General features: G+C 38.3%; 1 protein-coding gene across 1 annotated transcript in view; it reads left to right on the forward strand.

Annotated features, from left to right (window-relative positions):
- UBE2N (ubiquitin conjugating enzyme E2 N) overlaps window positions 1–10,462 on the forward strand; it is a 50,304-nt gene extending 39,842 nt beyond the window's left edge. The window contains exons 2-4 of the mRNA XM_028148558.2: window positions 8,466–8,712; window positions 8,900–9,040; window positions 9,743–10,462. Of these exons, the coding sequence (XP_028004359.1) occupies window positions 8,466–8,712; window positions 8,900–9,040; window positions 9,743–9,783 (429 nt within the window). The 3' untranslated portion in view covers window positions 9,784–10,462. The remainder of the gene's footprint in view (window positions 1–8,465; window positions 8,713–8,899; window positions 9,041–9,742) is intronic.
- The last annotated feature ends 7,724 nt before the right edge of the window (window positions 10,463–18,186 follow it).

The raw sequence follows: 18,186 nt of genomic DNA on the forward strand, positions 1-18,186 counted from the left end.
TTCTACAGTTAACCCTGTGTTGAATAGTAGCAGGAAGGATTTTATTTCCTATCTAGTTTTTGCCTTTTTAGGGGAGGGAAATCAACACCAACTTCTGTGGGTGAGACTTGTCCATTTGGTTTGGATTTTATTCTTTTTCCCTCCTATAATTTATGCTGTGGGTTATTTGACTACAGTGCCATGTAGTCAAGTAATTATGCGCCTCTTTATTGTGTCAAAGTCCATTAGAACTTGAGAGCATATCAGACTATTTCAAAAAGTCTTCCATACCTAAAAGCTTATTCTAGAATGTGTTCCAATTAAATCTTAACATTTGATCAGGCCACGTGAAATGTTTAATATATACATTTTTTTAGAAAGACCATCTGATTTTGAGGGTGAACTGAAGATGAAATGATTGCTGTATCTATCTCGCTGACTGAGAGTGATGTTGAAGCTATTTTGGGGTATGATCTTGGAGGCCCTTCTGGCAGCTTTTTATAGCTTTGAACAGAGCTGCTACTATTTTGTGTAATCAGGGAGTGGTGTTTTGGGGCTCTTGGAACTCAGCTTTATCTTTTTTTCCAGTTTTACTCTTTATGACATTCTAAAAATATGAAGACCTGGGGCAAAACAAAAGGATAGAAGTGAGAGGTCAAAATAAAAGGAATTTTAGCATCCATTTAAAAAGACCGGCCTCTTTTGTTCTAGCTACATATTGGAGGACTTCCCAAGATGGAAGAGGCTTCATTATTGGCCTCTTGAGATTTTTAATGCTCTAAAAAAATGTTTTACTTTAAACATAAAGAACATTTTCCTGAATGTGGTTTACAGTATTTTAGCTTTCATTTACCCTTGCATTGCCACAATTAAAACAAAATCTAGTCTTGAATTAAAGTACTAAAGGCATTACTTTAAATGGCTATGGCTTTAACACATTCCGAGGAAGGAGTTGATTTTATATTGCATCTTGTGACTTTCAGTATGACTGCTGACAGGTTTTTTTTTTTTAAGTATATGAACTGTAGGCTGTAGAATGAAATGGTATAAGGTGTATAATTTTTTTTAAAAGCAAAAGCAGTGTAAATATAGTGTTCGCATTCATTTTTTTAATACCTAAAAGCATAGGTTTAGTAGTGTTCTAAATGTTTATTACTACATTTTGCTTATTTAAAATGTTGAAAATCTATTACTAATATATATAATACACATACTGTTGTCAGTTTGTATATTGGATGTTAACACTTTTCTGGGTAGAAATAATTTATAAATAGACGTTAGATTATTTCTTCCCACACCTGAAATTATCCTTTTGTTTTCTTCCTATGAAGTGCACATCCTGCTGTGAATAACACTGCTTTAATATTAAAGATGAAATTCTCGCCCGGCCAGCATGGCTCAGTGGTTGAGCATCGACCTGTGAATCAGAAGGTCATGGTTCGATTCCTGGTCAGGGGGCATGCCTGTGTTGTGGGCCTGATCCCCAGTGGGAAGTGTGTAGGAGGTAGCCAATCAATTATTCTCTCTCATCATTGATGTTTATATCTGTCCCTCTCCCTTTCTCTCTGAAATAAAAATATATTTTAAAAAGAAGACGACATTCTGAGTTTATTCCTTGTTCTTTATAATATCAAATAGATCCATAATTCAAGTATTTATTGTACATCTATGGTTATAGGCACTCTTTCAAATGCTGAGGAATAAAGCAGTAAATAAACCATGCAAATCTCTCCTTTTATGGCACTTTCATTTCTATTTAAGTGATAGCCAACCTAATAAACCAGTAATATGCAAATTGACCATACCTTTGCTACACCCATAAGCCACGCCCACCAGCCAATCAGGAGCAAATATACACATTAAACCAGCAAAGATGGTGGGGGGTTGGGATCCAAGCAATGATGGTGGACTGGGGCAGGCGGTTAGCGCCGGCAGCCGGCTGACCAGGTCCTGGATAGGTGCTTCGAGTCAGCCGCCACTGGCGGCACCTGACTCGAAGCCCCTATCAGGGATGACGGACCAGGGCAGGCGGCGTGGGTTAGCGCCTGCAGCCGCCTGACCAGGTCCCGGATAGGGGCTTGGAGTCTAGCATAACAAAAAGAATATTCAGCAAAAGCAGGAGACAAGGTTTCATAAGTTCTCCCCCAGGTCACCACTGTTCTCTTATACATTTTAATTATCCCAGACTTTGCCTGATGGGATTTGATTTGAATTATGCCTGATAGAGATTACATGGCATGAATTGTAGGCTCTTTCTTTTTGTGGTTGCCTGACTGAGAAAGGCCTTGGAATGAGAAAAGGCACTTTTATTTTCCTTTTTCATTCTGTAGAGACTGAGGAATTACAGTTATATGAAGAAGTTAGTGAGAGAATGAAAGTCTCATGCTGTATTTTTCTGTAATTTTTATCATGTGGACTATCAAAAACTTGGTGGGATCCTTTTCAAGAGGTGTTACAAAAATTATGTTGGAATTAACATTCAAGAGTAAAAGGAGAGAAGTGAGTGGTGGGCAAAGGCAAGAACTTTGTCCAAGAAACCAAGTAGAAGCCACATAAACCTTCAGATTCTTACTCATTGTGCTCTGGAGGTATTAAAGGATAATTTTATTTTATTTTATTTTAAAATAAATCTTTATTGTTCAGATTATTACAATTGTTTCTCTTCCCCCCCACCCCCCGTATCTCCCCTCCTCCTGGTTCCCACCCTTCCCTCTGCCCTTACCTCCCCCCCTCTCTATCCTTATCCATAGGTGTATGATATTGTCCAGTCTCTTCCCGTACCCCCCACACAGACACCCCCTTCCCCTGAGAATTATCAATCCACTCCCATTCTGTGCCCCTGATTCTGTTATGTTCATCAGTCTATTCTGTTCTTCAGATTTTTAATTCACTTGACTTTTAGATTCACTTGTTGATAGGTATGTATTTGTTGTTCATAATTTTTATCTTTACTTTTTTTCTTCTTTTTCCTCCTTTTAAATAATACCTTTCAGCATTTCATGTAATACTGGTTTGGTGGTGATGAACTCCTTTAGCTTTTTCTTATCTGTGAAGCTCTTTATCTGCCCTTCAATTCTGAATGATAACTTTGCTGGGTAGAGTAGTATTGGTTATAGGTTCTTGCTATTCATCACTTTGAATATTTCTTGCCATTCCCGTCTGGCCTGCATAGTTTCTGTTGAGAAATCAGCTGACAGTCGTATGGGTGCTCCCTTGTAGGTAACTAACTGTTTTTCTCTTGCTGCTTGTAAGATTCTCTCTTTGTCTTTTGCCCTTGGCATTTTAATTATGATGTGTCTTGGTGTGGTCCTCTTTGGATTTCGTTTGTTTGGAGTTCTGTGCGCTTCCTGGACTTGTAAGTCTATTTCTTTTACCAGGTGGGGGAAGTTTTTGGTCATTATTTCTTCAAATAGGTTTTCAGCATCTTGCTCTCTCTCTTCTTCTGGCACCCCAAAAATTCGGATGCTGATACGCTTGAAGTTGTCCCAGAGGCTTCTTACACTATCTTCTACTTTCTGAATTCTATTCTCTTCTTGCTTTTCTGGAGGTGTGTCCTTTGCCTCTTTGTATTCCAAATCTTTGACATGATTCTTGCGTTCCTCTAGTCTGCTGCTGGGTCTCTGTATAATATTTTTTATTTCAGTCAGTGTATGTTTCATTTCTAGTTGGACCTTTTTCATATCCTCGAGGGTCTCATTAAATTTATCGGCTTTTTCCATGAAATTCTTGAAAAACCTTATAACCGTGGTTTTGAACTCTATGTCCAGTCGTTTGTTCTCCTCCATTTCTTTTGTTTGTGATCTGTTTCCTTGCCTCCTCATTTTCCCTGCTTCCCTGAGTTGGTAGGATAGCTTTGTGTCCTATTGTGTCCTATTGGTTCAACGGGTCAGCCTCCCAGTTACCTGAGGTGGACGCTCTTGGTGTACCCTTTTTTGGACTGTGTGTACAGCCTTGTTGTAGTTAAGTCTTGATTGTTGTTGGTGTTACTGGGAGGAATTGACCTCCAGGCCAATTGGCTGTGAGGACCCGCTGTGTCTATAAAAGAAGAATTGCTGTGCTGGAGACACGTTTATGGGCCGGGACTTGTTCCAGTAGGGCTTTGGCGCTCACTGAGTCTGCCTCTTGAATGTGTCCCTTATGCGAGTGGTTGAAATCTGGTGTCGTCTCACACCGACCACTAGATGCCCTCGTTTCTGGATCTCCAATGGGGTGCAGGTCAGCTACTGTCTGAGGCCACTCAGCAGGAGTTACGGCAAAAACTGCAGTTTTCTCCTCTTTGCTTGAGTGGTTTTGGAGCAGTCTGACTGAAGCTGCAGTTTATTTGGTTAAGCTGCCACAGGGCAGGCCATTTATATGCAAAAGCTGCTATTTGGAGCCTGGGCGGGTTTGTAGAATGTGCGGGATGGGTCTCTGGGCGGGGCGGGGCCTCAGGGTGTCACTAAGCTAGGGCGTGGCAAACAGCAATGGCTGCCATCAGCCGTCCCTGCCTTTCTACGTTTCCAGGTCCCTGCGTCCCACGCTCCAGCGCAGTAAACACTGATTGCTGGGCGCACCTCTGCAAGAAAGTCACTCTCACTTTCCAACACGATGGCCGAGAGTCCAGCTTCCCCTCATAGGTGTCTGGGTCCCCCGTGCATCCCCAGAAACTGGGTTTCAGAGTAATTGGGAGCTTATCTCCCTTCAGGTTGGAAAAAAAGCTGCGCGTCCCGTCGCCTGCCACCAGCCCGATTCTCGCGCCTCCGTACCTCAGCCCTTCCGCGTTTGTTCTTTCTTTTTCCTTCTTAGTTGTAAATCTACTATTCAGCCAGCTTTCCCATGGTTCTGGGTGGTAGACGCTTTGTCTTTTAGTTGTATTTTTGAAATTGTTGTGCGCTGCGGCAGTTTAGTTGTTTAACTTTGCCGCCATCTTGGTTCCTCAAGGATAATTTTTTTAAAAAGGTAAAATCACGACTCATAATCTGTATAGATAAAAGGCTAAGTGACTGACATTTGTCCATCCGTCCGACCAACTGGTACATATGACGCACACTGGAAATTTAAAAATAAACTTTGACTCGCACATGTGCCATACATATAAAGCTCTCGCTGGCGTTAATTTGAATGTTGCATTTGGTGGGAAAGTTCTTTTCAGAAGGGATATTTGTGTCACCATGCTATACGATTGGCCCTAGTACAAACGAGTTTAAAGTACTGTAATGTTTGGGGATGTTTCAGACAGTTGTCTCTTAAAACAAATATGAGATCAGAGGATTCTGCTTATAGTGAATGGTTAGTAAAACTTGGAGATGGCAAACTTGATAGCAGTTTCATTTAGGAATGGATATTATTGAAATTCCCCATGAAATTATTTTTAATGGATCTATTATTAAAGCCACCTTTGGAAATAGTATATCTATAGATAATATTAAAAATATATCTAAACGTGCAATTCTTTGTCCAAAAAATGAGCACGTTCAAAAATTAAATGAAGAAATTTTGGATATACTTGATGGAGATTTTCACACCTATTTGAGTGATGATTCCATTGACTCAGCAGATGATGCTGAAAAGGAAAATTTTCCTATTGAATTTCTTAATAGTATTACTCCTTTTGGAATGCCGTGTCATAAATTAAAATTGAAAGTGGGTGCAATCATCATGCTATTGAGAAATCTTAATAGTAAATGGGGTCTTTGTAATGGTACCAGATTTATTATCAAAAGATTGCAACCTAACATTATCAAAGCTGAAATATTAACAGGATCTGCAGAGGGAGAGATTATTCTGATTCCAAGAATTGATTTGTCCCCATCTGACACTGGCCACCCATTTAAATTAATTCGAAGATAGTTTCCCATTATGCCAACATTTGTGATGACTATTAATAAATCACAAGGACAAACTCTAGACAGAGTAGGAATATTCCTACCTGAACCCGTTTTTGGACATGGTCAGTTATATGTTGCTTTCTCTCTTTTTTTTTTTTTTTTTTAAGTATTTTAAAAAAATATTTTATTGATTTTTTTTTTTTTTTTTTTTACACAGAAGAAGGGAGGGGGATAGAGAGTTATAAACATCGATCAGCTGCCTCCTGCACACCTCCTACGGGGGATGTGCCCGCAACCAAGGTACATGCCCTTGACCGGAATCGAACCTGGGACCTTTCAGTCCACAGGGCGACGCTCTATCCACTGAGACAAACCAGTTACGGCTGTTGCTTTCTCTTGAGTTCAAAGAGCATGTTACGTTAAAGTTGTAAATACTTTATCTCAAGGGAAATTAGTCAAGCACTCTGAAATTTTTTACTCTTAATGTGGTATACAGGGAGATACTAGAATAAGTTTAATCACTTTATCAGTCATTATTTGCATCAATGTTGTTTTTATATTATGAGTTTGTTGTTATATCATTTTGTTATTGTTTAGTTATTAATAAAATTATGTATTTTTTCATATACATTGTACTCATTTCCTTTTATCTCTCACACTTTTATTATAGAGAAAGGGCAAATAGCAATATTAAAATATTTCATCTAATTAATTCCCTTCCAATGTGCACGAATTTTGTGCACCGGGCTACTAGTATATGTAATATGTTAGTAGTGCTGAGGAGATAAAGTAGGGGAGCAAGGATAGGGAGGATTTAGGATAGGGTAATATGAGGCTTTTGCAGCTTCAATCATGGAGATTTTATTGAGAAAACACATTAGAATGAAGATCTTAGGAGCTGAGGAAGTAAGCCATAGATAAATTTGGAAAGAAGAGCAAATGCAAAGCCCCTGAGGGAGGAGTGTGCCTAGCAGGATGAAGAACTACAAAGAAGCTAGTCTGGCTGGAACAAAGCGGGTGAGGTTGGGGGTAAGGTGTGGAAAGCATAGCTGAAGATGAGTGAAAGGATCATTTAAACTTTAAATTTTAAAGCCTCTTGAGGGGGGTGTATTATAATGACTTTGGGTATATTTCAAAGTTCAAGCTAACAAAATTGGTTGATCAGGTTAAGTATGTGGGGTATGAAGGGAAAAAATGGATCAGTTGGAATGATGGGTCTGTGGTTAACTGACATGAGGAAGGCTTTTCGAGTAGGAACAGGTTGAAGGTGACAGTCATGCTAAGTTTGGGATGCTTATTTAGACATTCAAAAGGAGCTGTCAAGCAGGCAGTTATGGATAGAAGAGGCAAGATCGGGATAGATTTGTGCTGGATATGATTTTGGAGAAACTTCAAGTATAGAGTGTATTTAGTATAAATTGATTGTGCTAGATGAGATCACTACGAAAATGCATAGACAGGGAAGAAGCCCTAGGATAGAGCCTGGGCACACTTCAGCTTTAGGGTGTTGGGGCGATTAGGGAGGAATCAGCTAGGAGGTTGCTGCCAGACAAATCTGAAAAGGGAGCCCAGAGAGTTGTGGCTACAGGAAGCTAGATAAAGTCTTGCGAGGAGGCCTAGCCAGCTGGGTAAGATGTTATATTTAGGTCAAGAAAAATGAAGATTAAAACATTGGTCATTTGATTTAACCATGTGGGGAATCATTGGTGACTTTAAGAAGCAGGTTAGTGGCTAAGCCTGATTGGAGAATTGTGTTCAAGATAGGAGGGGAGAGATTGGAAACAAGAGAGAAAGACCCACTAAAAGGGGAAAAACATGATTTAGGAGAGGAAAGAGATGCTAGAGCAATGTCCTTGAGTAGGAGAGGAGGAGTTAAGATCTAGTTCTTAAGAGGAGAGGTTGGCCTTAGCCCAGAGTGATAGTCATTCCATCCGTAGTGACAGGAGAAAAGGCAGAGCACAAATTTAGGGAGGTGTACAAATGCTACAGAGGAAACTTCAGCAAGTTTTGTTTTCTCATGAACTATTGAAAGCAGAGTCATTAGCCAAAAGTGAGGATGAAGATGGAGATGTCAGAGGTTTGGAGCGAGGAGGAAGAATGTTACAGTTTTTTTCCGAGGGAGAAAGATGGAAAACTAATATGATAGTTGGGGACCAGTAAGAGTCCCTTTAAGTTTCATCAATCTTAGAGACTTAATTGGCATGGTTGTATGTTATATTTCTCTAGACCTGATTAGGAGGAGAGATTTTCAGTGGCTTTAAAACTAATTTTACTTTTTAAACAACTTGGTTTTGGTAGAGTTTTAAAGGGCAAGTTGCCTTAGCTATGTGGTAATCCTAGTGTTATTTCCCTCCCCTCCCCTCCCCTCCCCTTTTTTCTTCTCCCCTCTCCTAAGTATAAAATCAGTTTCATTAGTCTTAATTTATCATCAACATATTTGTAGACATTGTACCTGGAATGTATATGTCACCAGCATTTACTTGTAGTTGCATTAGCTGACTGATTATTTGGATGGCCTTTTCTGTGAACTTTGTGTTTTATAAGCTATATAAAAACCCCATCAGGAGATAGGAAAGGTTCAGTTGTGTTCAATTTTAAGAGATGAGCTTTCTAATTTTTATATAGGTGTCTAACTAAATGACATTTGTTTCACAAATGTGTTCTGTTTTTCTGTTGTAGGAAACCCAGCGTTTGCTGGCAGAACCAGTTCCCGGCATTAAAGCAGAACCAGATGAGAGCAACGCCCGTTATTTTCATGTGGTCATTGCTGGCCCCCAGGATTCCCCCTTTGAGGGAGGGACTTTTAAACTTGAACTATTCCTTCCAGAAGAATACCCAATGGCAGCACCTAAAGTACGTTTCATGACCAAAATTTATCATCCTAATGTAGACAAGTTGGGAAGAATATGTTTAGATATTTTGAAAGGTAAGTGTTACCTTTATCATTATGCACTATTAAGATTTCTTCATATTGTCTTAGGCATTCCATGTTGAGAATCTGTACATTATAATCTTGCCTTATCCAAAGACCACAGAGGTCTGTGGGAGGGCAGTGCAGCAGTTCTGGGGCTGGTTTTCCCTGTTTGATCATTCTGGGCCTATTGCCTTCATAGATAAGTGGTCCCCAGCACTGCAGATTCGCACAGTTCTGCTATCGATCCAGGCTTTGTTAAGTGCTCCCAATCCAGATGACCCATTAGCAAATGATGTAGCGGAGCAATGGAAGACCAACGAAGCCCAAGCCATAGAAACAGGTATTTAATATTCATTCTCTTTTACACCGTCTCCACTTTTTAAACATACCTGTGCTACCTTTAAAAAAACTTCTTTTAGAGTCTTAACAAGAAAAAGGAAATATATATTAAAGGGAATAAATCAGATCCTGCTTATAATATGTAAATAAATACCTCTTAACAAAAGATCTTCACGCTCCATCTTATGACCTACTTACTCCGTGACCCCCAAGTTTAAAGACAACATGTAATTGGGAGATCTTGGACTCTTGTGTAACCACGCCTAATTTAACAAATACTGAGTGTCTACCATTCATCTAGCAAATACACAAAGGTAATGGAAAACTTTTGAACTCTTTGAGTTGTTTTTGCAAGCCATTTGATTAAATTACATTGGTTTATGTAGCTAGGGACTTTGAAATCAATAAGCTTTTTCTACAGATTATAACAGAATTAGTGGGGGGACATTATATATCTAGAAATGAAGGTGACAGAAGGAGATAATTCTTTTCATCCTGTTGAATTTTGTAGAACTTTTGGTAATTAAACATATACTAGTAGACAATCTTTCTGCCCTGGTCGATTATGAAAAATGGCATGAATTTAAGAGATAATAACATGATATTTCCACAATTAATATCAGAGTGTTTGCTTACTTTTTATAGAGCTTGGAAAGTAACATTGAACTAAGTAAAATAATTGCATGTTTGTTTTTGTCTACAGCTAGAGCATGGACTAGGCTATATGCCATGAATAATATTTAAATCGATCTGATCATCAAGTGTGCATCACTTCTCCTGTTCTGCCAAGACTTCTTCCTTTTTTGTTTGCATTTAATGGACACAGTCTTAGAAACATTACAGAATAAAAGCCCAGACATCTTCAGTCCTTTGGTGATTAAATGCACATTAGCAAATCTATGTCTTGTCCTGATTCACTGTTATAAAGCATGAGCAGAGGCTAGAAGTACCATCTGGACTGTTGTGAAACGTTTAAAAGCAGTGACCCCTCTCTGCTTTTATTCACTTCTCCCCATCATGGTTTAAGTATAAAGCACTGTGAATGAAGGTAGTTGTCAGGGTTAGCTGCAGGGGTGTGGGTGTTTTTTTTTGAGGGGGTAAGTAGTTTAATTTTAATTTTATGGGCTCCTTTCCCCCTTTTTATGGTGATCTAATTGCATTGGTTAAATGCAGCTAACCAGTTCTTTAGAATATGCTCTCTAGCCAAGTCTAACTTTATTTAGATGCTGTAGGTGGACAAGCTTGATTGTTTGAACCAAAATGGGAACATTAAACAAACACCATGGCCCTCACAAATAACATTGTGACTTTGCTGTCAAATGTAGAATCCCCCCCTTCAAGAAAAGCTTGTGACCATTTTGTATGGCTTGTCTGGAAACTTCTGTAAATCTTATGTTTTAGTAAAATATTTTTTGTTATTCTACTTTGCCTTTGTACAGTTTATTTTACTGTGTTTATTTCATTTTCCCAATGTGACAATTGTATTTAAAAATTAAAACTAGTGAAATATTCTGTTTTGGTCTTCACCATCTGACAAGTTGAATGGTAAGAGGTGGATTATGCCAGTTTCTTTCCACTGATGCAAACTTGTGTTATGATATCACTGAATGGAGTATTTTTAAGTTGGCCCTGAGCATGCATAAAACATCCATATCTTAACATTTTTTTACCTCCTTGAAATTTGAAATAAATGTGTTTGTGTTGTCTGATTAGCTAAATGAGCATTGGTGTCTTGCCACAATGTTTGAAAATTACTGTACATGAGAGTCCCAGCAAATCAGCAGTGTGACTGACTTTGTGTAGGACTTTCCCATGTTGTGCCACATTTGTGACAGGCATTTGGGTTATGACCCTTTCCTTAGTTCTTGTCTGAAAACTTCATGTAATCACTGATGGGTATTATTAGGAAACACCAATCTGATAAGCATTTGGGATTTGCTGAGAAATTTGAGTCTTCCTAATAGACCCAATGAGCAAATCTTAAGCTACCAGTTTGCAGAAGTATCATCAGAAAGGCTTCATTTGAGAGTGTCAAATTCTCAATTACTTATTCTTATATTTATCCCTTTAGTATTTGATATGGGAGCTCCTTTTATTCTTTAATTTGATATTCAGTAATTTTTTTCATCATTGACAGAGTCCTGTGCCCCACAAAACTGTTCTTTCCCACACCTCTCCATATCTAATTCTGATTGTTGTTATTTTGAAGTCATCAATGTAGCCAGTCCTAAGTATGTATATGTTAACCTATTGGTTGGAACCCTTATCTCTTGCAGTTTCAAGGTAATGGATATTGTAGCCCATCTGAATTGCCCCTACTTTTAATCTCGTAACTTTTGGAGTTTCTTCAGAATGTGGTGTATTTTATTGTGCTCCTATGTAAGATGAAGAATTATCTATTAAAATTACATTTTCAACATACAAAAGTTTTTTATGACTGGTAACTGGTATCCTACTGAGTAAATGCATTGCTTGGAAACAAATATAAGTTTAATTCAGAATAAAATTGTTCATAACCCGAATATTGTAAATTTAAAAACTATTCTTAGGCTATTTAGAGAGTGTTTTAGAACTAAGGAAATAATCTTATTCTTGGGCTAAAATGAATATTCAAGGTGGCACTGCTCATGATGATAGCTAGTCTCATATAGTGATTTATAATTATAAAATTATACATTTAAATCTATTGCACTATAAAAATCTGTCTAAAATAGGACATGTCTACTAAGTTTGTAATAGAAGTAATGAAATGGAATAATTCAGTTTTCATTTCAAATATATAAATTCCTAATGTCATGGCATGTTTTTTTCCTTTGTAAATTTGATGAGTCCGGACTGTTTGGTAAAATCTGCTTTCTCAACCTTCGGATTGAAACAAGAGTCAGTGTATTCACTGAGCTTTCAGAGGATTTCAGGGAGAGGCCTACGCAGGGTTTGCAGCTGTCTGGATTTTGGGCCTATTTTTCTTGGCCTCCACAGTGTGGTTGGTTAAACATTTTAAATTCATTGCCAACATTTATAAGAATTGGGAGATTTTAATGAAAATCCAGAATTTTGGTAACTTGATCTTACTATCTGGCAACAGAGGACATGACCCACCTTTGCATGTCACTGGCTGGGAAGAACCGAGTGGCAGCCTTGTCCTCTTATCCAGTGGCTCTGCAGTTGGCTCAAGTCTCTCCTGCCTCTCAGCACACCTGCTTCTTTATGCAGTCCTGTTTCCTTATAAGCCTTTGACTTTGTAACTCCTAAGCTTAAGGAAACAATTTATTTGACAAATAAAAGTCTTTAATGTGTGCTCAAGACCTGACTACTTGTTGCGGATGATTAGGGCTTTCTTTCCCTCATGGCCTTTTGAATCTAATGAGGGAGGACAATGGATACATAGTTGCAGCTGTCTTGGAGAAGGGAAGTAAGTACTTGGGAAGGCTGTTCTTCTGGAGTCCAGGCAGGGGGAACAGCATGTGCGAAGTCCTGGGAGCAAGAAGGAGAATCTGCATATACCAGGTGTATCAGTTAATAATGCGGATTTTGTAATCAAAGAAAACACGATAATTTCAAGAGAAACATCAAAAGTGCTTTATTCCCAGTAATGTCCATTGCTAGATACACATTTCCCCATCTTTCGGGTAATTTGTGGATACCGTCCCAATGGAACTTTTCTTGTTTTGAGGCAAACCATTCAGAGACCCAATTTTCCACTTCTTCGTACGTTTTGAAGTGCTGCTCAGAAAGTGTGTGTGCCATCGATCGGAACAAGTGGCAGTCTGAAGGAGCAAGGTCTGGTGAATACAGCGGGTGGGTTAATACTTCCCAGGCAAGATTTTTTAACGTGTCTTTAACTGGTTTTGAAGTGTGTCATGGTGCATTATCATGAAGCAAAATTACTTTGCCGTGTCTTCTGGAACATTCTGGTCATTTCACGAGCAAAGCGTGGTTCAGATTGATTATTTGTTGTCAGTAGTGATCAGTATTAACGGTTTCACCTAGTTTTAGAAGCTCATAGTACACCACACCTTCCTGATCCCACCAAACGCAGAGCATTGTCTTCTTTCTGAAGCGATTTGGCCTTGCAGTCAGTGTTGATGGTTGACCTGGATCAACCCATGATTTTGTGTATTTGGGATTCTCATAGCCACTTTTCATCGCCAGTCATAATTTGATGCAAAAACGTCTTTCGTGCCATTGAAGCAACAATTTACTGATGACTTTTCGGTTTTCCATTTGTCTTTCATTCAGTTGATGTGGCTCCCATTTTCCTTCCTTTAAAATCTTTCCCATTGCTTGTAAGTGAGTGGAAATTGTTTGCTGAGCAACGCTTAATCTTTCTGCAAGTTGTTTCTGAGTTTGACATGCATCTTCATCCAATAATACTTATAATTGTTGGTCTTCAAACTTTTTTGGTTGACCCTCGACATTCTTTGTCTTTCCTGAATCGAATGCATCACTTTTAAAGCATTTAAACCAGTGTTCACAAGTATCTTGAGATGGAGCATGTTCACCATAAGCTTCCTGAAGTATACGATAACTTTCAGCAGCACCTTTCTTCAAAATAATGAATTAAAACTTCTCGCAAATGCTCTTTTTTTACATGAAATTTGACATTTTTAAGGGTAAAAATATGTTAACACCTTCAGAAAAGTTGAGACACGAAGTTTTGAATACAAAACTGTTAATACAAAATAGCATACATATCAAATCGCATATATATCAACATATGTGTAACTCCATCTATTGAAAAAAAAACCTGAATTATTAACCGGTACACCTGGTATTGATAAGTGGCTTGAGTTGACTCTGCCCAAACTCTGAGGTATTGATATAGGAGCTTTGTGTTACTTGATTTTAAATTTTGTTGTAATCTACTTTGCTGTGATTTGCTTCCATAGTAGTTCTCTGAGATAGCCTAATAAGATCTTTGTCTGATACAGAAAAACCCTGCTCTAGACCGAGATTAAATACAAATCGATACAAAAGCACAGGTGGTGCTATGGTTTAGCACTGTTTAAGGGTAAGGTAGGGGGAAGGAAAGCTGGCAGTCTACAAGACATTATGAACACAATTCTTGCTAAATGGAACTAAATGATGTCATGGGAATGACAGGGATTTGGCTTTATATTTCTGCTAGAGGCCCGATGCACGAAATTCGTGCAAGGGGGTTGGCCCTCACAGCCCCGGCTTCGTCTGGAAGGTTGTCTGGTGTTCTGCTGTTCAGCCTAATTAGCATATTATATAGGATTTGATAGCCCAGGAATCTTTTGGCTATTCTAGCTACATCCATTTTTGTTGCAGTAGCAAACAGTTTAAAAATAGTCTTTATTAAAAAAACTACCCCTTTCCCCCAAATACCACGATTTATAGAACAGCTAATTAATCAATCTGTTTAAAGGAAATGTAATAATTCATTGGAATAATGTATTTTGGGGCCTGGGGGCAACATTTCATTTAGCTATTTGGCATGCTGCTTAGTTTAAGGAATTAAATCAAGGATTTACTTTTTAAAAGACTTGATCACAAAAGCAAAACATATTGAATGTAATAACTTGAAAGAAATAGAAAGAATATAAAGACTGATGATACTTTGTTTTCGTAATTATACCCCCTGCATTAATTTCCATTTTATCATTGAGGTTGGAATTTGGTAGGATTGGTTCCAAGAGTTGGCTTTGCTGCAGCTGTTACAAATTGGGCACGTTCCCATTGGCTGCAAAACTAGGAGTTGGACTAAAGTTTTTTCTGTTAAGTGTAGAGTTCAACATGAAGAGTTTGGGTCCTCCCTCCTGCCCCCAATTTCACCTTTGTCACCCTTCAGCTGCTCTCATTTCATATGGGCCTGAGACACTTAAAGTGTGTGAATGTAGACTTGCTACCAAGCGGAGTCTCTACTGACTTGATAGAATTCTTTCAGTTTCTGGTTGTAGAAGCATATAGTAATTGCCTGAATATTTGGACCTTGCTAATGGTCTCCAGTTGGCAGAGCGACTGAAATTCTATTATCTTGTAAAAGTACATTTTATGGTGCTCATTAAGGAGCTTTAACATTTTACCTCTTCTAATCATTGGGTCAAAACATGTTTTAGAAATTAGAAGATAACCTCATGTTCTTACCAAGAATAAGTATTTACTTTTTATACACTCCTGAGCCATTTTCACCCGCCACATGATTCCTTTTGAAATAGTTCCACTATCTAGGTTAGTAAATTCCAATAGCTTAAATGTCATTATAACCTAAAGTAGCAAGTTTACAAAGTAGACTACTTAAGACTTAGACCAGTCAAAAGCAGCTTAGATCCGTTAGATTGGTTGCACTAAATTTATGATTTTGTGCTGTTTCCCTTCAGTTTTGGCAGGAAACCAAGAGCCACATTCTTGCAATCTACTTTTCCCTTCTAAATCTAAGTATTTTGGGCTTTGCAGGCCATGGATATGTCTACAGTAAATTACTCAGCTCTGCTATTGTAGTGAGAAAATGTCCATAGACAGTTTTAAACAAAGAGGCTTCTGCACTCTGATAAAACTTTAATTTTTACATGTCACAAAGTTTTTTTTTTAAATCACTGAATGTTGACATTCTAAGTTTCTGGGCTGTTACAAACAGGTTGGGGCTAGGTTTGACCTATAGGTTCAGCTTACTTCCTCCTTGGCAGTGATTGCTAAGTCACTGCTATAGTTTTAGAAGCAAATGTGTCAATACTTCCCCTTTTAAAAAGTGATACATTACTGTTACTCCAATAACAATTAGATGAAACATTTGTATAAGTTTCTTCTTTCCCCTTTGGATTTTTTGATAAATGTATAGATCAGGTCGTTAAGCCCATTTTTTTCATGTAAGATTATTGAACATTGTCACATAGAAAGTTTCAACATTTAATTTAAAAATAAAATCTGAAATATGTACAGTCTCCTTTTTAAAAAGTGAGCTTTAACAGGTAATGCTGTGGAGTGATTTTTAAAATCACTGTTACTAAAGGGACCTCCACCTGTGGCAGTATAATTTGATAGTGATATCGACTAGAGGACCATAACTTTAACACCCTCCATTTGCAATTCAAATTGATGAATTTAATAAATCCTGCTATATACATCTTTGATCACATTTTGATTGTGCAACTTGAGGTATCTCCCAAAGATGGAATTTTTGGGCGAAGGGGTTACATTTTATGTCTGTAACTAGTAGCCCATTTGCAGGAAGAATCCTGCAAGCGGCCGCTGCGGCCGTGTGTGCTGCCGCTGCCGCCCACCCCACCCTGCTCCGCCTGCTCTGCCCCGCCCCGCCCAGGCTTTCCCTCTGGCAGCCACCTTGCTTTCCGCTTTCCCTCCCTCTTCCTTCTAAGTTGTCTTCAGTCTTCACTCCAACCTCCCTCGGCATATGCAAATTAACCGCCATCTTTATTGGGTAATTTGCATACTCAATCTGATTGGCTGGTGGGCGTGGCTTGGGTGTAGCGAAGGTGTGGTCAATTTGCATATTACTATTTTATTAGGTAGGATAGTCCATTATATGGACATATTACTAACCATTATCCCTTTAGGCAGGCCTGAGCATTTTATTTTCACACCTTACCATTTTAGTTGCCTTAGTACATAAATCTTAACTAAGATTTTTGGAGATTTTGTGTAGTTGATTCATCAAATGTTTTAAGTTTCTTGGTACACATTGATAGCCAAATAATATTTTTATTTCACTAATTTGAATTTGAGTAAAAGTTGAAAAAATAACATTCACAATATTTATATATATATGTGCCTGGCACTGGCATTTAATAACCAGGAAATGTGATGTCCAGAAGGTAGTAATCCACATATTGGGAAGAGTAACTTTTGGGGTCACAGTTAAAATTATATCAAATAGAGGAATTTGAGACTAGTTTCTGGCAAAAAAGACATGGAGCCTTTGAGTAAATTTGGGCCTTTGCTCTAAGAGGCGAGGGCCTTCTCATCTTACTCATATAACTTAGCCAATGGCACTAGTCAGGAAGGTATTGAAAATAAGAGTTTTGAAAAGCAAAGCAGCACCAAGGATAAAATCACTTTTCTACCAAATAGCAACATTTTATATGGAGCTGTGGAGCAAAGTATTTGGTGGGGGAAATCTTACTTTTAAATATTACTTTTGAAGATGGTGCATGTCTTTTAAAAATAAGACATTTTAAGAACTTCTGATGGGTAAACACCTAGCTTAATCTCTACTCCACTAAATAGAAGTTCCTTGGGGGTAGAAACTGTTCTGTGCTATAGCATCAACGCCAGGCATAAAGCAGATCCTGAATATTGTATGGGTTAAGAATTTATGGAAGTGTTGGCTGGAAACTTTGAGACAAAACCAACTATGGAAACATTCCAGCTATAACAAACTCATTAAAGATTATACTTTAATCAACTGTTTAGCCCTGTCATTGTCCACAGAATTCTGCTTAAAGAGATCTGTGGAGAATTCTTATATTTCAGTGTGAAAACAATACTGGAAAATGCCAAACTTTCTCTTTGACTACAATTTTTAAAAAAATTTATGAGAGGGAGAAGGAGAAAAGGATAGAAACACCAATGATGAGAATCCTTGATCGGTTGGGGATCAAGCCTGCAACCTGGGCATGTGCTCTGACCAGGAATCGAACCGTAATCTTTACCTGGCTCATAGGTCAATGCTCAACCACTTAGCCACACCTCCTGGGCTCCTTTCCTACAATTTAAACGAGATTTGAGCAGAACTTTTATGTAAGGACTCTTAAAGTTGTTATTGGTTGAGGAAATAAGGCTGACAGGGTACCTGTAGCCAGCTACCCATTTAAACAGTAAAATAATTAAAATGATGGTATTGTGTAGAAAGCATCTGTAACACCTTACAGCAAAATAGAGTACATCAAGAGCTCTTGAAAATCATTGAAATAATTACTTAGGGCAGGGGAACAGTGCTGTAAGACAGCCATAGCCGCCCTGCACCATTAGGCTACTAAGAAGATGGGAAATATCCATTGGGAGAGTAATGGCAACATCTTATTGGTGACCAGTTCCTTTTATAACCCAGTTAATCATAAAGGGAAGTGTATAAATGTACTTTTACTGAGAACATATATGACCATCAGTGGGAGAAGAGTAATGTTACTGTGGGATGCAAGACAAGTTTTTTCTTGGATGGTCTAAATAAGA

This window comes from Eptesicus fuscus, chromosome 7, assembly GCF_027574615.1.
Source record: "Eptesicus fuscus isolate TK198812 chromosome 7, DD_ASM_mEF_20220401, whole genome shotgun sequence".
In the NCBI taxonomy this organism is placed as follows: Eukaryota; Metazoa; Chordata; class Mammalia; order Chiroptera; family Vespertilionidae; genus Eptesicus; species Eptesicus fuscus.